The 23,252-nt window shown below is 44.6% G+C and overlaps 1 protein-coding gene and 1 long non-coding RNA gene across 3 annotated transcripts in view; one reads left to right on the top strand and one right to left on the bottom strand.

The window, feature by feature from the left end:
* LOC120933062 overlaps positions 1-23,252 on the top strand; it is a 117,509-nt gene that overhangs the window by 65,052 nt on the left and 29,205 nt on the right. The window lies entirely within an intron of this gene.
* The window catches only part of GCK (glucokinase), a 61,187-nt gene continuing 41,021 nt past the window's right edge, over positions 3,087-23,252 (bottom strand). Inside the window, exons 5-10 of the mRNA XM_040346045.1 lie at positions 20,416-20,511; positions 19,450-19,549; positions 15,116-15,299; positions 14,095-14,250; positions 6,182-6,415; positions 3,087-3,995 (exon numbers count right to left, since the gene is read on the bottom strand). Coding sequence (XP_040201979.1) covers positions 3,851-3,995; positions 6,182-6,415; positions 14,095-14,250; positions 15,116-15,299; positions 19,450-19,549; positions 20,416-20,511 — 915 coding nt within the window. The 3' untranslated portion in view covers positions 3,087-3,850. The remainder of the gene's footprint in view (positions 3,996-6,181; positions 6,416-14,094; positions 14,251-15,115; positions 15,300-19,449; positions 19,550-20,415; positions 20,512-23,252) is intronic.

Raw genomic sequence — 23,252 nt, 5'->3', positions numbered from 1 at the left:
ATAAAAAATGTACATAGTTAGTATTCACAGTCTTTGCCATGACACTCAAAATTGAGCTCAGGTGCATCCTGTCTCCACTGATCATCCTTGAGATGTTTCTAGAACTTGATTGGAGTCCACCTATGGTAAATTCAGGTGATTGGACATGATTTGGAAAGGCCCACACCTGTCTATATAAAGGTCCCACAGTTTACCAGTGCATGTCAGAGCACAAAACCAAGGTATGAAGTCCTAGGAATTGTCTGTAGACCTCCAAAACAGGATTGTATTAACCGCTTAAAGACCACCTCCTGCACATATACGTCAGCAGAATGGCACGGCTGGGCACAAGCATGTACCTGTACGTCCTCTTTAAGTGCCCAGCCGTGGCCCACGACCCGGTTCGAAGCTCCGTGACCGCGGCTGCAGGACCCGCGGAACCGATCGCCGCTGGAGTCCCGCGATCGGTCCCCGGAGCTGAAGAACGAGGAGAGCTGTGTGTAAACACAGCTTCCCCGTTCTTCACTGTGGCGCTGTCATTGATCGTGTGTTCCCTGATATAGGGAAGCACGATCAATGACGTCACACGTCCAGCCCCGCCCCCCTACAGTTAGAAACACATATGAGGTCACACTTAACCCCTTCAGTGCCCCCTAGTGGTTAACTCCCAAACTGCAATTGTCATTTTCACAGTAAACAATGCATTTCTATAGCATTTTTTGCTGTGAAAATGACAATTGTCCCAAAAATGTGTCAAAATTGTCCGATGTGTCCGCCATAATGTCGCGGTCACGAAAAAAATCGTTGATCGCCGCCATTAGTAGTAAAAAAAAAAAAAATATTAATAAAAATGCAATAAAACTATCCCCTATTTTGTAAACACTATAAATTTTGCGCAAACCAATCGATAAACGCTTATTGCGATTTTTTTTTTTACCAAAAATAGGTAGAAGAATACGTATCGGCCTAAACTGAGGAAAACATTTTTTTTAAATATATTTTTGGGGGATATTTATTATAGCAAAAAGGAAAAAATATTGATTTTTTTTCAAAATTGTCGCTCTATTTTTGTTTATAGCGCAAAAAATAAAAACCGCAGAGGTGATCAAATACCACCAAAAGAAAGCTCTATTTGTGGGAAAAAAAGGACGCCAATCAGGGAGGTGACCAATGTCACTCTGACGGAGCTCCAGCGTTTCTCTATGGAGAGAGGAGAACCTTCCAGAAGAACAACCATCTCTGCAGCACTCCACCAATCTGGCCTGTATGGTGGAAGCCACTCCTCAGTAGAAGGCACATAACAACCCTGGAGTTTGCCAAAAGGCACCTGATGGACTCTCAGATTATGAGAAACAAAATTCTCTGATCTGATGAAACAAAGATTGAACTCTTTGGCCTGAATGGCAAGCGTCATGTCTGGAGGAAACCAGGCACCGCTCATCACCTGACCAATATCATCCCTACAGTGAAGCATTGTAGTGGCAGCATCCTGCTGTGGGGATGTTTTTAAGCGGTAGGAACTGGGAGACTAGTCAGGATCAAGGGAAAGATGAATGCAGCAATGTACAGAGACATCCTTGATGAAAACCTGCTCCAAAGCACTCTGGGGAAAAGGTTCATCTTCTAATAGGACGACAGTCAAGATAACAAAGTAGTGGCTATGGGACAACTCTGTTAATGTACTTGAGTGGCCCAGACTTGAGCCCGATTGAACATCTCTTGAGAAATCTGAAAATGGCTGTGCACTGACACTCCCCATCCAACCTGATGAAGCTTGAGAGGTCCTGCAAAGAAGAATGGGAGAAACTGCCCAAAAATAGGTGTGCCAGGCTTGTAGCATCATACTCAAAAAGACTTGAAGCTGTAGATGGTGCCAAAGGTGCTTCAACAAAGTATTGAGCAAAGGCTGTGAATACTTAGGTACATGTGATTTGTTTTGTTTTTTATTTTTAATAAATTTGCAAAGATTTCAAACAAACCTCTTTCAAGTTGTCATTATGGAGTATTGTTTGTAAAATTATGAAGAAAATAATGAGTTTAATGCATTTTGGAATAAGGCTGTAACATAACAAAATGTGGAAAAAGTGAAGCGCTGTGAATATTTTCCGGATGCACTGTATATGATATAATAGATACATTTTAAGTCATAGAAGACAGTGATGGTGTTTAGGCATTGCATGGTTGTTGTATCACAGTTATCATTATGCTTTTTAGGCTACATTCATACTTGGGAATTGACCCAACAGAGTTTACATACCAGAACTCCAGCAGGGGGGGGGTCCTGGGCGATTAACTCTGGGAGGCAGCCCCATTGAAAGCAATGTGAGACTGCTGGCTCCTGCAGCTTATTGTAGCCACGTGCATGTAATCGCTATGCAGCAATCACCTGCAAGTGATCAGTCCGGTCTTGGATGCAGACTGTTTGTGTCCAGGACCGATCACTTGCAGGTGATTGCTGCATAGAGATTACATGCGGGCAGCCGCAATTAGCTGTGGGAGCTGGCAGCATCCTATTGCACTCAATAGGGCTGCCTCCCACAGTCAATTGCCAGAACCCAGTGCTGGGGTTCTCACATGGAGATGCTGTTGGGCCAATTTGCAAGTGAGTGTGCATGTGGCCTTGAGGATAAGGTATACTTGAAATTGAATTTCTGGCTGCAGTCATTCCCATGTGCTTGCCCTTGATTATGTCAATTGTATGACACACAGCCTGCTTTATAACTTGCAGTCATTACTCTAAGGCCCCTTTCACACTGGGGCGGGAGGCGCGGTGGCAGTATAGTACAGCTAAAAATAGCGGCGCTATACCGTCGGATTTGCCACGGGATTCGGCCGCTAGCGGTGCAGTATTAACCACCGCTAGCGGCTGATAAAGGGTTAATATCTGCAGAGGCGCATTGCGGGCGGTATTACCGCGGTTTCCCATTGTTTTAAATGGGTAGGATCGGTGAAGGAGCGGTATACACGCCACTCCTCTCACCGCTCCAAAGATGCTGCTGGCAGGAGATTTTTTTCTCTCTCGCCAGAGCATCGCCTCAGTGTGAAAGCCCTCGGGCTTTCACATTGAGTATGCAGTGCAGGAGTTTTTCAGGTGGTATAGCAGCGCTATTTTTAGCGCTGTACCGCCTGAAAAACTCCTCAGTGTGAAAGGGGTCTAAAGCTGTAATAATGCATAGAAGTGGATGCATGACATAATTTCTTGTCCAGCCTTCTTTAATGTCCATCAGACCTTCATTGTCTGTAAACTGGTTATTCTGTTGTGTTCTGTCAGAGTGGTACATGAGGATAGACAACTGTAACCTGAGAATATCCACAGGAGGGATACTACTTTAAAGAAGTCAGTCATTCCTACCATCGAAATTCAGTCAACATACTAATATTATTTTCTTTAAAACATTACCACGTGTAGTATTTTGTCCATGTTTGCTTTAAAACTGTAAGTGTAAAGATTCATGTTGTCCACTTTTCTTGAGGTAAAGGACCATTACTTATGTGAGTCTGTCCAGATGGCCATTGTAGGGTGCTTCAGAATTTTGAAAGAAATTCCTTCTAAAAACACTGTAAATTCAACAACAAAGTCTAGTAGGCCATATCTGAGTGTTGATTGGTATATGTTAGTCACTTCAGATGTGGCTTTATCATTCTGGTAGGGCTTAATGATACAACATTGTTCTACACCTGTATCAGGTGGCACTTACTCTGGGAACAAAACTCTGTTCTGTAGCAGTTCAGTAGCCATCCTTCATATTTATGAAACTCTTGGCTGAAGCCTTTAATAGTTTTGCCTCTGCTAAGCAGGTTTGCAGAGACTCAGTAGATCTTGGGAGGTCGTATGGAAACAGGCGTCCAGGGAGAGAGGGTGGTGCAATGGCTAATGTCCGATAAGACAAGCCATTTTGTAGGCCACTGCAGATATCAGAGCAGCTCCTCTACCACTGCCTTCCTCTGATTGGATGAAGACAATCTCACAAGAAGGGGTCAATTTGTGAACTGTAGCATGAAACTTGTCTTTAAAACTGAAAAAGCAAAAATGATATAGCATTAGCCCACTGGTGTCTGATCTTAGTAGATTTATGACCTGTTTTATAAAACGATGTTAAAAATCTCATAACAATAGTGTATCATGAGCTATTAAAGGCATGCCTTTACACTTTGTGCTAAAAGGCATTCATCTTTAGCATCTCAGAAAGTAGGGAGGCATGTTGATCGGCTGACATTGTAGCCTACAATGTGGTTTCAGGTATACAGTAAGGGAAAAATGTATTTGATCCCCTGCTGATTTTGTACATTTGCCAACTGACAAAAAAAATGATCAGTCTATAATTTTAATAGTAGGTTTATTTTAACAGTAAGAGCCAGAATAACAACAAAAATATCCAGAAAAACACATTTCAAAAAAGTTATAAATTGATTTGCATTTTAATAAGTGAATTAAGTATTTGATCCCTTTGCAAAACTTGACTTAGTACTTGGTGGCAAAACCCTTGTTGGCAATCACAGAGGTCAGACGTTTCTTGTAGTTGGCCACCAGGTTTGCACACATCTCAGGAGGGATTTTGTCCCACTCCTCTTTGCAGATCCTCTCCAATTCATTAAGGTTTCGAGGCTGATGTTTGGTAACTCAAACTTTTAGCTCTCGCCACATATTCTCTCTGGGATTAAGGTTTGGAGACTGGCTAGGCCACTTCAGGACCTTAATGTGCATCTTCTTAAACCACTCCTTTGTTGCCTTGGTTCATTGTCATGCTGAAATAACTATCCACGACCCATTTTCAATGCCCTGGCTGTGGGAAGGAGGTTCTCACCCAAGATTTGACAGTACATGGTACATCACCCCTTTGATGCAGTGAAGTTGTCCTGTCCCCTTAGCAGAAAAACACCTCCAAATCATGTTTCCACCTCCACGTTTGACTGTGGGGATGGTGTTCTTGGGGTCGAAAACAGCATTCCTTCTTCAAACACGGCGAGTTGAATTGATGCCAAAGAGCTTGATTCTGGTCTCATCTGACCACAACACTTTCACCCAGTTCTCCTCTGAATCATTCAGGTGTTCATTAGCAAACTTCAGACTGGCCTGAACATATGCTTTCTTGAGCAGGGGACCTTGCGGGCACTGCAGGATTTAAGTCCTTCACGGCGTAGTGCGTTACCAATTGTTTTCTTGGTGACTATGGTCCCAGCTGCTCCCGGCTGATTCCTCATCGTTCTCGTGATCATTGAAACACTACGAAGTGAGATATTGCATGGAGCCCCAGACTGAGGTAGATTAACAGTAATTTTGTGTTTCTTCCATTCGCAAATAATCGCACCAACTGTTGTCACCCTCTCACCAAATAAGAAAAAAAATTGGCTGCACACCAACGTTCTTAAAGTCCATTCATTGAATGTGCCATACAAACAATGACACACAGCACGGTTGCAGTAGCGGGAACAGAGGTGGACTAGTTTTGCACAGCTTACTTATCCAGCTACTGCAATCCTGGTGTGTGTCATTGTTTGTATGGGACATTCAATAAATGGACTTCAAGAACGTCGGTGTGCAGCCAATTTCTTTCCTTATTCAGTCTTCTATGGCAGGCGAGCCAGGGCTTGCACCCATGTGAGGAGACTCACACTATTCATTGAGCCTGGAGTTTCTCATCTGGAGCGGCGATTTTTCTTTGCTGTCTACCCTCTCACCAAGCTGATTGGCAATGGTTTTGTAGCCTATTCCAGCCATGTGTAGGTCTACAATCTTGTCCCTGACATCCTTGGACAGCTTTTTTGTCTTGGCCATGGTGGAGAGATTGTAATCTGATTGCATCTGTGAACAGGTGTCTTTTATACAGGTAACAAGCTGAGATTAGGAGCACTCCCTTTAAAAAAGTGCTCCTAATCTCAGCTCGTTATCTGTATAGAATATACCTAGGAGCCAAAAATTGTTCTGATTGATAGGGAATCAAATCATTTTTTCACTCAGTAAAATATGAATCAATTTATAACTTTTTTGAAATGCATTTTTCTGGATATTGTTGTTTTTATTCTGTCTCTCACTGTTAAAATAAACCTACCATTAAAATTATAGACGGATAATTTCTTTGTCAGTGGGCAAACGTACAAAATCAGCAAGTGCTAAAAAAACTTTTCCCCCCTCACTGTATGTAATCAACATACAGTGGACACATTGCAATATCTTATTATAAAAGTACAAAAGTTATCTTACGCAGGGTGGAGCTTGTAAACGGATCCATCCACTCCCACTGTGATCTTCAGAATGTCGTCTCCTCTGTGCTTATGCATTCGATTGAGAACACCAGCCAGACCTGCACCACACATACCAGCAGCTCGTGTGGATACACTCTCACAGGCCATGCGCACAGCCTGACAATCTGCCAATGTGGGCTGCATGCCCAGTGTCCGCAGGATGTTGCAAGTCTGTTTAAAGTCTGAAGAATCCCTGAGGAAGACAATAACAGAATTTTTGTACTGTAAAATGCTTTTCTTGGATCTCCTAAAGGCACACAGTTGAATCAGTTGAATTTGGTCATACTTCTGACCTTAAGAAGAATTGGACACAGGCAAAAAAAGAAAATCTGTTGGCCAGCCAAATATAACCTGTCCCACACTACCAGGGGACCCCAGAAACTTGCTGGGTTCCCGATTCCACTGAAAGGATCCCAGGCTGGGTGCCATTCGATTGGGGAGTCGGTTTGAGGAGGACCCAGGGGCAGGTCGTCCAACAGAGCCTGAACAAACCAATTGGGGATCCGGTGACCAGAGTACTGACAGGTATGTTTGCTGTCATCTGGTGACCGATGCAGAAATCTACTGGGAGGATTCGCTCCATCTATCTATAAAGCTCAGTTACTGTAATTGGCCTGTGGCAGAGGCCTGAGCCGGGCCTGTGAGAGTGGCCTGTTCCTCCCAGAAAATCCTAAGTGGCGTGTTGGCTGCCAGGCCTGTAAAGAGAGGTCTGTCCGGGGGCACTTTACCCACTCAGTTGGTGTGGCGACGTGTTACAAATTGGTACTACGCAGAGCAGTACTGATTGCTCTATTTAATATCCAGGCCTGATACTGCAAGGTTCTTCCTCTCTCTCTATTTATCAACTTTGTCCTTCCCAATTGATGTTGATGTTGGCCGTGTTGGCCTGGAAAATAAAGCATTGGAAAAAACCTTTATTCACTGCCTGGACCTTCGCTCACTGTTTGTCTCTACAATTGCACCCCTAGACAATGCCAGGGTAGCTTAATAGGCCGATCCCAAATCAAACAGCGGCTCCTTCGGGGGTAGCGATACATACAGTAAGTACCTTTAATGAATAAATCATAAACGTATAGGGATGGGACCTGTGTCCCTTGATGAACTTGAAAAAAAGGATTTTTACAGTTAGTATGAAGATCCTATGTTCTTAATCTTTTATCAAGGGACACTGGATCAGCTGAATCTGAGGCCATTGGGACGTCCCAAAGCAGTCCAACTGAGTGGTGGGCAAAATAGCAAACAGCAATGCTAACAGCCTTCCAGCGGAAAAACAAAGTAAACACTAGGGGCTGCCTACAGCTCAAAGAGCTGCCTGCATGATCTTATGCCCCAAGCTTGCATTAGTAGATATTTAAATATGAACCTGCTAAAATGTAGGGAATTGTGTGAATATATCAGACCCTCAAAGCCAGTGACTGTGAAGCAGGGTGGTAAACTGGCCCTTGGGACAGATCTGGTAAAGCTCATGGGTTGTCTGCCAGATTTCTGATGCTAGTCAGATTAAATGTCACAGTGGTGGCCCATCCATAGGGGGCGCACCCCCAACCATGCGTATGGGCCCCTAATTTACATGTAGGGTGCCAGGTGCATGGATTTCAATTTTTTTTTTTTTAAGCACATTATTATACCACTTTAAAGAAGTATCTTAACTACAAAAAAAATTGTTTTGACAACAAGAAAAACGTCTAGTATGAATGGATGAACCTGTCTTTGAGGAGAATAGACGTTCCTCCTCCTAGGACATTGGCAAACAACCGAAGTGTCATTGAAATGGGAGGAGTTATATTTGGCTGAATGACAGCATTATTGTTTGCCAGTGTCCAATGCCTCCTGAAGGCAACAGTATAACCCAGTGGTCTCAAAATCAACTGATCCTGTGTCCTTTGATGAACAATTAAGAAATATAGGTGATAGATGAGGACTGTGAGAGATAGAAGAGGAATAGGATTACAATAGGCTATAGAAAGCATGCAAATAATGTTCAATTTTTGATAGGATAGTAATCAGAAAGTGTCATGAAGATCCTGCCAGAAACAGGCGACTCAGACTTTGCGGTTCCCGATCGCGGCTGCGACCGCGCATGCGTGTGCGTGCACACCTCTGTTGGAGCCAGGCGGGTATTTAAGCCGGCCTCTCACACACCATTCTCTCTGTCTGCTCTACAGCATTGTGTATCTGAAACCTAATCTGAGACTTAACCTGTGAAAGACCCCAGGTTACCTTTGACTATTCCAGCCATCCGCCTGCACCTGATCCTTGGCCTGTTCTGACTACTCTTCTGTCTGCACCTCTGTACCTCGCCGTCCGCCCGATAACCGACCGGGCCTGTCTGACCATCCAGTCTGCTGAACGGTTCCAGTCTGTTCTTAGTTCAAGTAAATAACCTGTGTCTGTACTGCGGAGAACCTGGACACTACGTCAGGAACTGCCCTCTAAAACTCCGCAAGTGTCTCTCTGTCTCCTGGCTACACAGACTTTATTACCCAGCCTGCATCTCATCTTGCCCTTTCTGTCTCATTACAGCTTTCAGAAAAAGACTCTGCTAACACCCGCCGTTATTGACTTCGGGGCCTGTAGCTGTTTCATGGACTCATCTTTTGCTGTAAAGCACCAGATTCCTCTCCTTCCCAAGACCCATGGACTTTCTGTTCATCTGGCTGATGGATCTGCTATCAAATCAGGCCCTGTAGCTGGTGCCAGAGTTATTCCAGAGGCTGGGAGCCGCCACGGATTTCACCAAACTTGACCTCTGTGGTGCCTATAATCTGGTCTGCATCAGGGATGGAGACGAGTGGAAAACTGCCTTCCGTTCTCGATTTGGGCACTTTGAGTACTTGGTGATGCCCCACTTTTCAGTACTTTATCAACGATGTCCTCCGAGACTTTTTGGACTTATTTGTTATCGTCTACCTGGACGATATTCTAATCTTTTCTTCTTCCCTTGAATTCCACCGCAGGCAGGTCAGAAGTGTACTGGTCCGTCTTCGTCAACATGGTTTATATGCGAAAACTGGAAAGTGCGAATTTGAAAAGGGAAGTACAGGGAGTGCAGAATTATTCGGCAAATGAGTATTTTGACCACATCATCCTCTTTATGCATGTTGTCTTACTCCAAGCTGTATTGGCTCGAAAGCCTACTACCAATTAAGCATATTAGGTGATGTGCATCTCTGTAATGAGAAGGTGTGTGGTCTAATGACATCAACACCCTATATCAGGTGTGCATAATTATTAGTCAACTTCCTTTCCTTTGGCAAAATGGGTGAAAAGAAGGACTTGACAGGCTCAGAAAAGTCAAAAATAGTGAGATATCTTGCAGAGGGATGCAGCACTCTTAAAATTGCAAAGCTTCTGAAGCGTGATCATCGAACAATCAAGCGTTTCATTCAAAATCGTCAACAGGGTCGCAAGAAGCGTGTGGAAAAACCAAGGCGCAAAATAACTGCCCATGAACTGAGAAAAGTCAAGCGTGCAGCTGCCAAGATGCCACTTGCCACCAGTTTGGCCATATTTCAGAGCTGCAACATCACTGGAGTGCCCAAAAGCACAAGGTGTGCAATACTCAGAGACATGGCCAAGGTAAGAAAGGCTGAAAGACGACCACCACTGAACAAGACACACAAGCTGCAACGTCAAGACTGGGCCAAGAAATATCTCAAGACTGATTTTTCTAAGGTTTTATGGACTGATGAAATGAGAGTGAGTCTTGATGGGCCAGATGGATTGGCCCGTGGCTGGATTGGTAAAGGGCAGAGAGCTCCAGTCCGACTCAGACGCCAGCAAGGTGGAGGTGGAGTACTGGTTTGGGCTGGTATCATCAAAGATGAGCTTGTGGGGCCTTTTCGGGTTGAGGATGGAGTCAAGCTCAACTCCCAGTCCTACTGCCAGTTTCTGGAAGACACCTTCTTCAAGCAGTGGTACAGGAAGAAGTCTGCATCCTTCAAGAAAAACATGATTTTCATGCAGGACAATGCTCCAGCACACGCGCCCAAGTACTCCACAGCGTGGCTGGCAAGAAAGGGTATAAAAGAAGAAAAACTAATGACATGGCCTCCTTGTTCACCTGATCTGAACCCCATTGAGAACCTGTGGTCCATCATCAAATGTGAGATTTACAAGGAGGGAAAACAGTACACCTCTCTGAACAGTTTCTGGGAGGCTGTGGTTGCTGCTGCACGCAATGTTGATGGTGAACAGATCAAAACACTGACAGAATCCATGGATGGCAGGCTTTTGAGTGTCCATGCAAAGAAAGGTGGCTATATTGGTCACTGATTTGTTTTTGTTTTGTTTTTTGAATGTCAGAAATGTATATTTGTGAATGTTGAGATGTTATATTGGTTTCACTGGTAAAAAGAAATAATTGAAATGGGTCTATATTTTTTTTTTGTTAAATTGCCTAATAATTATGCACAGTAATAGTCACCTGCACACACAGATATCCCCCTAAAATAGCTAAAACTAAAAACAAACTAAAAACTACTTCCAAAAATATTCAGCTTTGATATTAATGAGTTTTTTGGGTTCATTGAGAACATGGTTGTTGTTCAATAATAAAATTAATCCTCAAAAATACAACTTGCCTAATAATTCTGCACTCCCTGTATACCATTTCTGGGGTTAATCATCTCCAGTGAGGGTGTAGTGTCACATTCCACTCCCTATCACAGAATGCTCTGGAAGTGACGTTTTGTCGCCTCCATCTTGCTACCCCCACACTCCTGCACAGTAATGATAGAGTAAGAAGGGGGCAAGTGGACATCTTGTTACACCTACCGGAGTTTTAGATTTCACAGTTATTTTCAACACAAAACGGAGCTTATATGCTTAAATACAGTATTTGGAAATTCGACGGACTGTTTAAATGTTAAATTTTAAAAGCAGCAGCAAACCTGCTGACCTTACATGGTTGCTAATGTGACAGAACACCTCTGATTTTCACATTTAACATGTAAACAGTCCGTCGGATTTCCGAATATTGTATTTAAGCATAAAAGCTCAGTTTTGTGTTGAAAATAACTGTGAAATCTAAAACTTTGATGGGTGTTACAAGATGTCCGCTTGCCCCCTTCTCACGCAATCATTACTGTGCAGGAGTGTGGGGTGTAGCAAGATGGCGACGGAATGTCACTTCCAGAGCAATCTGTGATGGGGAGCAGAATGTGACAAGACACCGGCATCAAGATGGACCCCCAGAAGATTTCTGCAATCCTGGACTGGCCGGTCCCAGCAGACAAAAAGGGAATCCAACGTTTCGTTGGTTTCACCAACTTCTAACGCAAATTTATCAAAGGATTCTCGGCCATCATTGCACCGATCACCCAATTGACCAAACAGGGAAACCGCTTCCATTGGTCCCCTGAGGCCCAAAGAGCCTTTGAGGCCCTTAAGGAACTCTTTACCTCTGCTCCCGTTTTGGGACATCCAGATTGCTCTCTACCATTTGTTCTTGAGGTAGACGTGTCTGAAATTGCCGTAGGGGCAATATATTGTCCCAAAGACAAAGGACCAAGGCCCAACTTCATCCAGTAGCCTTCTTCTCACGTAAACTCTCAACAGCAGAGAAGAACTATGATGTAGGGGATTGGGAGTTGTTGGCAATAAAATCTTCACTGGAGGAGTGGCGCTACCTGCTGGAGGGAGCTGCCCATCCAATCCTAATATTCACCGACCACAAGAACCTGGAATATCTGAGGTCTGCAAAGAGATTGAGACCACGACAAGCCAGGTGGGTGTTCTTTTTCTCCAGATTTTCCTTCCATGTCACGTATCGCCCAGGCTCCAAAAATAATAAACCTAATGCTCTGTCCTGGATGTTTCACAAGTCGAAAGAAATTTCTGCCCCAGATACCATCCTTGCCCCTGGCAACTTTCTTCTACTTCAGGAAAACCTGCTTTCCCGAACTAAACAAGCCTCCACAGGGCAGACACCTCCTTCTGAATCAGGACTGCAGGTCAGGGATGGGGTATTTTGGCACAAAGACAAGATCTACACTCCCGAAAGCCTACGAGTATCTGTCTTGGAACTTTGCCATGACCATGCATTAGCCGGGCATTTTGGTGTAACCAAAACCACCGATTTTGTACAGCGTACCTTTTGGTGGCCTCAGTTACGGGAACATTGTAAAAAGTATGTTGAATCCTGCACTACTTGTATCAGAAAAAAGACCCATAGAACCAAGGCTTGGGGCTTCTAAAGCCATTGTCTGTCACAGATAGACCATGGAGGATGTTATCTATAGACTTTATCGTTAAAATACCTCCAGCAGACAATCATACCACTATCTTTGTGGTAGTTGATCGTCTGTCAAAGATGGCATGTCCTTCGAAGAAGCTGGGCCCAAATTTTTTAGGGCCATTTCCGGTTAGGAGGAGAATCAACAAAGTGGCTTACGAACTGGAACTTCCTGATTCATTAAAGATCCATCCTGTATTTCACGTATCACTGTTAAAACCTTCTATTCCCAATCCTTTTCCAAATCGGAGTACTGCTCCCCCTGATCCTGTCATTGTAGACGGGGAAGAAAAATTCGAAGTGGAGGCTATCCTGGACTTTAGAAGGAGAAGGAACCAGAACCAGTTTTTGATTAAATGAAAGGGGGATGGACCAGATGAAAATTTGTGGGAGCCCGAGGGGAACATCCACGTTAAGAGTCTGGTACAGTCCTTTAAGAGTTCTCACCCTGAGAAGTTTGCCAGGATGGGCATCCGGAGGCTGCCCCTTGGAGGGGGGGGGCAATATCATGAAGATCCTGCCAGAAACAGACGACTTTGCGGTTCCCGATCGCGGCTGCAACCGCGCATGCGTGTGCACATCTCTGTTGGAGCCAGGCGGGGTATTTAAGCCGGCCTCTCACACACCATCCCCGCTGTCTACTCTACAGCGTTGTGTATCTGAAACCTGATCTGAGACTTAACCTGTGAAAGACCCCAGCTTACCTGTGACTCCAGACATCCGCCTGCACCTGATCCTTGGCCTGTTCTGACTACCCTTCTATCTGCACCTCTGTACCTCGGCGTCCGCCCGATAACCGACCTGGCCTGTCTGACCATCCAGTCTGCTGAACGGTTCCAGTCTGTTCCTAGTTCCAGTCCAGCTGAACGGTTCCAGTCTGTTCCTAGTTCCGGTCCAGCTGAACGGTTCCAGTCTGTTCCTAGTTCCAGTCCAGCTGAACGATCAGTCTGTTCCTAGTTCCAATCCAGTTTGCTGAGCTAATCTAGTCTGCTAAGCTGATCCAGTCTGCTAAGCTGATCCAGTCTGCTAAGCTGATCCAGTCTGCTAAGCTGATCCAGTTCCGGTATTCCAGTTCCTGCAAGAAAGCTTCTGCTGGACTGATCCACTTCCTCTTCTTGTTGATCCTGCCAGGCACCTGTGACACTCTTTACTCCTGTGCCTACTGTTACCCTATCGGGGGGCCACGAGTGGGAGCCGTAAGGGAGGCCGTCCTCTGCAATTCGGGCTCAAAACCATCAGGTACATGGCAGAAAGCTGATTTAGGAGCAAAGTAATCTGTACCGACTGGGGTGTCATATTGGAAGGACAGCAGTATTGATTACTTTTTCTGTATCCTATTACCTAATAACTACAATAAAAATACAATATAAATACATTTTATAATACTACCAGCTACTCAATGCACTACATTTTCATGGCCTCTAAGCCAAATATAACCAAATATAACCAGCCTTCCTCTAAGAGAGAAGGTAAATTATGTATAACATGTTGACTGAGGCATTATCAATAGATTGGAAGCAAGTTACTGATGATGTACAACACCGAAGCCAAGAAATTGAAAAAATCATATTATGGTACTATTTGTCATTCTTATTGTTGTTAATTCAGTTTCCAGAACAACGTTGTAGTGTCCTTACCCTTCTACTTGAGACACAAACTGTGTTTCAAAACTTCCCTTTGTCTTTAGTTTTTCAGAGGCTTCGCCACCAAACACTAGATTTTCATTCACCATTTTCATCAGGACCAACCTGACCAGCTCTCCCATGTACTTTCCACCAATCATCTTCTCATAGCTATACCAGGTCAGAAAGAGAAGTGGTTGAATAAAGATTAATACCACCTTGACTAGGCCACAAATTACTACCTAGACACCCTACAGCCCAGGGCTGGCCCAAGACATTGTGCTGCCTTGGTCCAAGAATGAAATGCTGCCCCCCCCCTCAAAAAAAAAAGTCACGTCACCCAAATCATGTGTCCCTGTGCAGATTGTAATGTGTGCAGACTGACAGATCCTCCCCATCATCGAACTCACTGGATCCCCGAACTCCTTGTGCAGATGGACCCTCCCCTATCCCTGGACTCCTCATACAGATGTCACCACTGGCACCCTAAGCAGCCGCTGCATGGAAGGGGTGAAAACACAAGATACGTGGAGCAGTGGGGCTGCGTCACAGGAGGTGGGCAGGGGGACAGCGTCACAGGAGGAGGGCAGTGGGATAGGTAGGGGCAGAGAGACAGGTTGGGGGGGGGCAGCATTACAGAAGAGGGACAGGTGGGGGCAGTGTCATAAGACGTGAGCCGAGGAACAGGAGGGTAGCACTGTCACTGGAGAGGGGCAGGGGGACAGCTGGGGCAGCATCACAGGAAGAGGGCAGAGGGACAGGTGGGGAGCAGTGTCACAGGAGGTGAGCAGAGGGACAGGAAAGGGGCATGCATCACAGGAGGAGGCAGAGGAACTGGAGGAGGGCTGAGGGACAGATGGGGGGACAGAGGGACAGGAGGTGGGCAGAATGATAATTTAAGTACTGGTGTCATGTTCTGTGTGGTCCCTACATAGTGTTTCTTTCTGTACCAGTTTGCTTGCATAATTAAATAACCGCAAAAAGTTGTATGTCTACCACTTGCAGAGACAGCGAGGACAAGGTTCTGTATCCTTACAGTTGCTGACCAGGATTTAGTGAGCCTTCATCTATCACTCGGTCATATTCCAGTCGAAAATCTTCCAGTTCCCCTGTGTCCCCAAATGCTCCCCATTCCGTGTTGACACACATGAGCCCCTCTTCTCCTTCCACCAGTTCCACATTGCACATCTCTTCCATGTAGCAGGCATTGCACCCGGTGCCTAAATAGTTGGAATGAAAATAGATGTTAAAATACCATTAACCACTTTAGCTCCAGAAGATTTACCCCCTTTCCTGACCCGGACATTTTTTGTGATAAAGCACTGCATTATTTTAACTGACAATTGCACGGTCGACACTGTACACAAATAAAAAAAAATATGTTTTTTCCCCCCACAAATAGAACTTTCTTTTGATGATACACTGCTGTCTTTTTTGAGCCAATAAGGAGGGAGAGAGACAAGAGAGACACTGCTCTCCTGGACATTGCTGGATCAAGATTGGGCTTGGGTAAGTATGGGGGAGCTGCTGCACACAGGTTTTTTACCTTTATGCATAGAATGCATGAAGGTAAAAAAAAAAAAACTTGAGCGTTTAGAACCACTTTAAGATAACAAGGTAATACTTACTGTAAATATATATATTTTTTTAAGGACAAACAATACTTTGTTTTCATGATATTGTCTTGCAACAATGATTTATTTATATCCTTAGAAAATAAATTGCAACAAAACACACTTCTTTTTTTGAGCAGTGCTTGTGTAAAAATAAATAGTGTTACTGTATATAAAAAGGTGTGCATTTTATTCTGTAACTTATACTAATTAAAATTACACTAAAACAATGATTCTGGTACAGAGCATTGCAAAGTTATTTACAAATAAAAAAAAAAAGATTGTTTTGTTTTTTGTGCTTTTATCAATTGGAAACGTTTAAATATATGTTAAATGTGTAAAAGAAAATTAACAAACATAAAAAAAAGTTTAAATATTAACAGTTAATAAAATAGAAACAAAATAAAAAAAAATCAACAGGAAAATAATAGTATAATTGAAGGGAGAAAGAGAATAGTGAGTTATTTGGGAAGAGTAAACTAAGGGTTAATAAGGGTTATAAACGGAGGAACATTTTATTTAAAAAAAAAAAAAGCTTTTCGTTTGTTTTACTTGCTAGGTTGCTTTAAATAACATAAGTTCATTCCTATGATCTGCAGATGAATGAACACTGTAAAATATGGAGGTGGGTCACTGATGTTTTGTGGATGTGTGAGCTACAAAGGTACAGGAAATTTGGTCAAAATTGTTGGTAAGATGAATGCAGTATGTTATCAAAAATACTGGAGGACCATTTTCATTCATCAGCCAGGAAGCAGCGCATGGGACATACTTGGACATTCCACCATGACAATGATTCAAAACTTAAGGCCAAGTCGACATGTCATTGGCTACAGCAGAATAAAGTGAAAGTTCTGGAGTGGCCATCTGAGTCTCTTGACCTCAATATAATTGAGCCACTCTGGGGAGATCTCATACGTGCAGTTCATGCAAGAGAGCCCAAGAATTTATAGGAACTGGAGGCTTTTTTGCCAAGAGAAATGGGCAGCTTTACCATCTGTGAAGATAAAGAACCTCATCCACAAATACCACAAAAGATTTCAAGCTGTCATTGATGTTAAAGGGGGCATTACACAGTGTTAAGAACTGGGGAAAAAGAGACAGTGCTCCAGACAAATGCAATAAGCAATCAATGTCCTCCTCAAAGACCGTGGGTGCTGGCAATGCACAAGGCAGAAAATCAATGAAAGGAATTCATGGACAGTCGCACACCAAAATAAACCTAAAAAGGTAGCCTTTATTGGTGTAAAAAGGATAAAAAGCACAGCAAGCAGTGGGGTAAAAAAGCTGACGCGTTTCGCACAAACAATCAGTGCTTAGTCATAGCTGAGAACTGGGGTATACAAACTTTTGATCAGGGTCATTTGACTAGTTTCTGTTTTCATTATGATTTAAAAAGAGTAAACACAGTTGATTGATAATAAATGGCTTCATCCAAACACTAACCATGAGTGGGAAAAAAGTTTTTGTGTAATTATTCATACTCTCTGAAAAATGGCCAAGAAATCATAAATTCTGCCAGGGCATGTAATGAGCACAAATGTATGTTCTGTGTAGCACACCCAAAGTCTGAAACTAGTTAAGCAAAGTCATAATGGGTCATCACTTGCAATACACCACAGTTTTCATTAAATATACAGAACATGTAATTTTCACTTTCTTATTTGGTGTTCATATATTGTACTATTAGATTTGCAGTAATGTAGCTACAGGGGCGTACCTAGAGCATTTGGCACCCGGGGCGGATCCTACATCTGGCACCCCCCCCCCAACGTTTACCTGGAAAAACACCCACAATTTTTTTTCATGTTTTCAAGAACATTTATTGCACGAATTTGTAAACTGTACATCAACTTAAAAAAAAAAAAAAAAAAACATTGGAAAATAAGTTATTAACTTACTTAAACCTATTTCAATTATTTATAACATTTACTGAACAGATAATACTGCTTTTTCTTTAAACAAAACCATAGCATAGCAAACGCCTGGATTCTGCACACTGTAAATCGCATATGCCTACATTCTGCAACCCTCCCAATCAGGTCAGCTACAGTGTTACACTATACACATGGCAGGGGGTGGTGGGCACAGTAATCACCCCCCCCCCCAAATCAGGGCCGTCTTAATAGCATCATGGGCCCCTGGGCAAAGCAATGCTCTGGGGCCCCTACAATGGAGACAGTGCAGGTAAACAGACATCAAGTAGGTAGGAGGTAGAGGATATCTAGGGTGTAGAGGGGTCAGAGTGCTGGAGGGATATCTGGGATGTAGAGGGGCAGCCCGGGGCCCAAGGAACAGCTGCTTTGGGGAAAGAGCAGGGGCCCCCATGCAACTGAGGCCCCTGGGCAGTGCCCAGTGTGCCCTCTCATTAAGACAGCCCTGGGGCAGCTACATACAGTGCTAGTACACATGGCACGGGGTGGCAGACACAGTAATCACCCCCCCCCCAAATCAGGTCAGCTACATACAGTGCTAGTACACATGGCAGGGGGTGGCGGACACAGTAATCACCCCCCCCCAAATCAGGTCAGCTACATACAGTGCTAGTACACATGGCAGGGGGTGGCGGACACAGTAATCACCCCCCCCCCCAAATCAGGTCAGCTACATACAGTACTAGTACACATGGCAGGGGGTGGCGGACACAGTAATCACCCCCCCAATCAGGTCAGCTACATACAGTGCTAGTACACATGGCAGGGGGTGGCGGACACAGCAATCACCCCCCCAAATCAGGCCAGCTACATACAGTGCTAGTACACATGGCAGGGGGTGGCGGACACAGCAATCACCCCCCCCCCCCAATCAGGTCAGCTACATACAGTGCTAGTACACATGGCAGGGGGTGGCGGACACATCAATCACCCCCCCCCCTCCAAATCAAGTCAGCTACATACAGTGCTAGTTGTACACATGGCAGGGGGTGGTGGGCACATCAATCAACCCCCCCTTCCCCCTAAATCAAGTCAGCTACATACAGTTCTAGTTGTGCACATGGCAGGGGGTGGTGGACACATCAATCACCCCCCTAAATCAAGTCAGCTACATATAGTGCTAGTTGTACACATGGCAAGGGGGTCCCCCCCCCCAAATCAGGTCAGCACACACAGGGTGGCAGAGCAGGCAGACACACTCCTCCAGGCTCTTCTTCATACAACACCCTCCCCCCCCCCCCCCGTCACCACTGTTGTCCAGCCTCAGGCTCTCAGACTCAGCCTCTGCTAGGGAGTGACTTGGGAGGTCCAGATGGATTTGATTCCTGATCCTGCCTCACTGCCTGTGTCTGTATGTGAAAGCAGCAGCCGAGCAGCCCCAGCGGAGAGACATGACAGACACAGGCTGAGGCCGCAGTGATGGGTGGAGGCGGAGCTATCAGGAGGGAATTCAGTCAATAAAACGAGTGGACAATCTGGACTAGTCCATTGCAGCCGCGGCGATGGGGGTGTTCTAAAAAAACACCTAAAGGGAAATGGAGCAGCCAGACCCAGCAGGGATGCCTTGGGATGATTAGACAGTATCACCCGACTTGGGTATGGAGTGCACCCCACATAGCGAAGTCACTCGGCCACTGACACCCCTTCAATGTGTGGTACCTGGGGCGGACCGCCCCCGCCGCCACCCTATTGGTACGCCCCTGTGTAGCTACGCAGCTTTATGTGTCCCCAAAGGTAGGGTGGCATTTGTGCACTGAAAAAACACTATGCCATATATACTGAACAGGAATTATATGTGAAATTTAGTATGAGAGTATACTTACCCACTATTAAGCCAACTTCACAGCGATGATCTTCATAGTAACAAGAGATCATAGTAGCAACAGTATCATTCACCATGGCAACAACATCCATCTCAAAATCCTGAAGAGAGCATAGGACAAGGGAGATTATGAAGTTACTGATAGACTGGATGATAATTACCAGTAAACAGAGCATTACTGTTACCGATGGATAGTGTGACAGGTGAAATGCTACATGTGCATTTCAGTAACTCAAGCTGTATATACAAGTATCTACTGACTTCGACTTAGTAGCAAATTTCCTTTACTATTAATATAGACTTGTAGCCTCTGCCTTAGATAATTAGTTCAATGCCTCACACAGTGCCAGGTGAAGATAAAGAGGCCTAAAATTACTGGCTGGACTCCAGAGATACTCCTGCAGAACATACATTTTTGAGGGACATAACTGATATTTTGAAAAGGAAATCTACAGACCCAATGGCATGTTTAAACTGTAGGTCTGCTTTAGTTCATTTCCAAGGAAAATGGTTATTTTTTGTATATGTTTTTGTGTGTGTGGCCATAAACCTTCTATGATACTTTTGCTGCTTATATTCCTTTTGAGGGATTCCCCTTACTTCCTCCTGTTCTAGTAATCCTCAGAGGAAGATCTCCCAATGGGAACACAGATAGCAAAAAAGTATCTGGAGCTTCTAACCCTTCCCTGCTTTACCTAAAATGTAATTGCTGTATGCTGAACTGTTGGAGATATCCCCTGACTTTCTAATCTGCTGATCACAAAAGAAGTGAGGGTAAATCTCCACAGAGTGGATGCAGATTGCAATAAAAGCTTGACGAAGTATTACAAAACTGTAAAAGACTGCTTGTGTAAGCTATTTCACAGCAACCAGTGGGATGTTTGTTTTATTATCAAATGATTTTAGATAGGTGATAGACAAAATATGATTGGGTGCTAATGGCATTGGATATAATATTGTCTCTTACCCCTCTTCTCTTGATGGCTTCCCTTAGCAATCCAACCACATTGTTTCCCTCTGCTCCCGATGCTGTAAAGCCTTTGGTCCAGTTCAGGAGGATGCCCTGCATAGAAATAATGGTTGCCGTGATAAATAATGAGCAATTGTAAGTGTGTCTAAACAGACTGAGCACCCATAATCAGAATTCCAGCAAAAAAGTATCAATATTAGATGAATAGCCTATTGAAAGTTAAAAGAACAAAACCAAGTTCGCATGCGTGGGATCTCAGAGAAGGACGTTGTCTGACCGACCTCTGTGCGTCCCGACCCATAACAGCTAAATCAAGCGCCGGCAACAGAGATTACAGATCGGGACCTGCACTGATGGCATCCCAAGCCTGTGATGAATCGAAGGGCACAGGGACAGCCTAAAAGGGGTCAGAATAAACAACATAAACAGCGCGGAGGAGCGGGACCCTCTCCAGTGAACAGGCCATATTCCAAGATGGCGCCGGGACAGCCTGACACACGAGGCAGCACGGCCTCCAGAGCTGACAACTTCACACAGTGGGGAGACAAACAGAGCCATCCGGAGCAACCCAGGGATCCCTTCTCATCGCAATCCTCAGGTGAGATGGAGGCCGACCAGCGGGGTGAGTCCTCATCTAATCCCCCATTCCCAGACATCTACAAAGACATGCAGGAGTCTGTTAACTCACCAGTATCCTCAATGGCTGAGCTGACAGAGGCCCTATTTAGCCAGCCCAGCCAGGACGTTGCAGCACCTCAACCTGCACATTATTCCCCGGATGCTGTATTATTAGCCTGGTTCTTCACCATGTTGCATCTAGAGCTCTCTAAGGCCTGCACTTTGATCATGACTGATCTTAAGAAAGATATTCACAATCTAGGTGAACGCTTTGACCGCATTGAAACTAAGGTGGACAGCACAATTAAAAAGGTCAATCAAAATTCCAAAATGCTCACTGATCTCCAGGATAGGCTGGAGGAGGCCTATACTAAAATCGAAGATTGAGAAAACCGTTCTCGCAGATACAATGTGCGCCTACGTGGCATCCCGGAAACACACACGGACCTGGAAGGGGCTATAAGAGAACTAATGCAAGAACTGATACCTGACATCACCTCCCACCAAATGGAGATTCACTGCATTCACTGGACCCCAGCAGCCCCACGACCTGATGGCCTGCCACATGATGTCATAGTTAAGCCACATTATTACCACATAAAGGAGAAGATGATGTTGGCAGCCCGCAACAGACAGGACTTCTCGCTAAATGGTGCACCAATACAGCTCTTTACTTATCTGGATCCATCAACGGTCCAAAAACGTAGAAACCTGAGACTGCTTCTACAACAGTTAACGAACAAACAGATAAAGTATCGATGGGCCTTCCTTTTAGACTTTCTTTCACCTACAAAGGAAGATCCCATTCTTTCTCAACGTTTCCAACAGGTGAAGATCTACTGCTAGATCTCGGAATCACCACACGGGATCCTCGGCCACCATCTCCCCCACACTCTGATCATCGTCCCATCTCACCGCTGTGGCAAGATCGTACGCACCCCCAGGCCAGGAATTCTCATCGAAAGACTTGATTACAGAATTTGCTCCCTACCCCTTACAGGGTTTACTGAAGTTCCACTATGTGAGACTGGTTCCAGTCCTTCATTTAAAGTGGTCCTTGCGTGACTGCCCTGTTGGCTCAACTATCTGCAGTTCCCTATCAACCTGAACAATTTATAGACTTTTAACTACTTGTTATAGTTGGTACTGAGTGAATAGCTTGGGTTTAGTTTGCTATACACTGCATAGGACCCCTCGGTAGTGGGAATAATTGAGTCCCCTGGGGCAGGAGTAACCAATAGGGAACTTGTCCTTCAAGGGGAAAGATGGCCTTGGCTGTCTGTTGAGGGGTCACTTGTTAATTTGACTGTGCCAACCTATGTTCAACCCTGGTTGTTCTGTTTAGAAGGTTTTTATCCTTGGGTCGGGGTGGCAATGCATGCCACCCATTTGTAAGACTACTTATCCTCTAGAGGGGATGGTACCCTTACACAATCAGTACGGGATTCTACCTCCGGCGGGGGTTATCCCCCATGCAGCTGCTGACTCTCTCAGGTTTATTACGTTTAAATGTTTAGGCCTACAGCCAATACGTTTTTTATTGTTTCTTTATTTATTTCTCATCTTTTTCTCTCTCACCCCTTTCTTCCTCCACCCACGAGCTCCTGTTCCATGCCCCACCCCTGCTAATTTTTTAGGGTCGTGAGTGGACCCGATAAGAAGCAGGGAGTGGCGGTAAGCTTTTCTAAGTGGACCCCCTTCACACCCATCACGATAGTGAAAGACAAAGGCGGCAGATATCTTTTAGCGGTGGGACGTCTTCATGACCAGGTGGTTTCATTTTTATCGTATTACGCCCCCAAAATCGGACAGACAAAATTCTTTAGTAAAATGCTCAGAATACTAACGCCTAAGGGACAGATTATAATGGGGGGCGATAGCAACGTTCCACTGGACAGGATTATGGATAAATCAGATCCTATAAAACCAATTTTAAAACGACCACCGACTGAGAGTAGTAAGGTAGCACGCCTATTTCATTTCCATGACCTGATTGACTCATGGCGGGAACACAACCCCACAGCAAGAGACTATACTTACTTTTCGCAGGTACATCACACCTAATCCAGGATTGATCATCTCCTAGTGCATACCCCCTTGCTTCTGTATATAACATTGGTAAAAATATTATCTACTCCCTGGTCTGATCATTCCCCGATCAAACTCTCCACCAAGGGACTCTGGACTAAGTCTCGCCCTTCTCCCTGACGACTCAA

Source organism: Rana temporaria, chromosome 3, assembly GCF_905171775.1.
Source record: "Rana temporaria chromosome 3, aRanTem1.1, whole genome shotgun sequence".
NCBI classification, from domain to species: domain Eukaryota; kingdom Metazoa; phylum Chordata; class Amphibia; order Anura; family Ranidae; genus Rana; species Rana temporaria.
The sequence above is the reverse complement of the archived record's forward strand: the minus strand, read 5'-3'. Positions and strand labels throughout refer to the sequence as shown.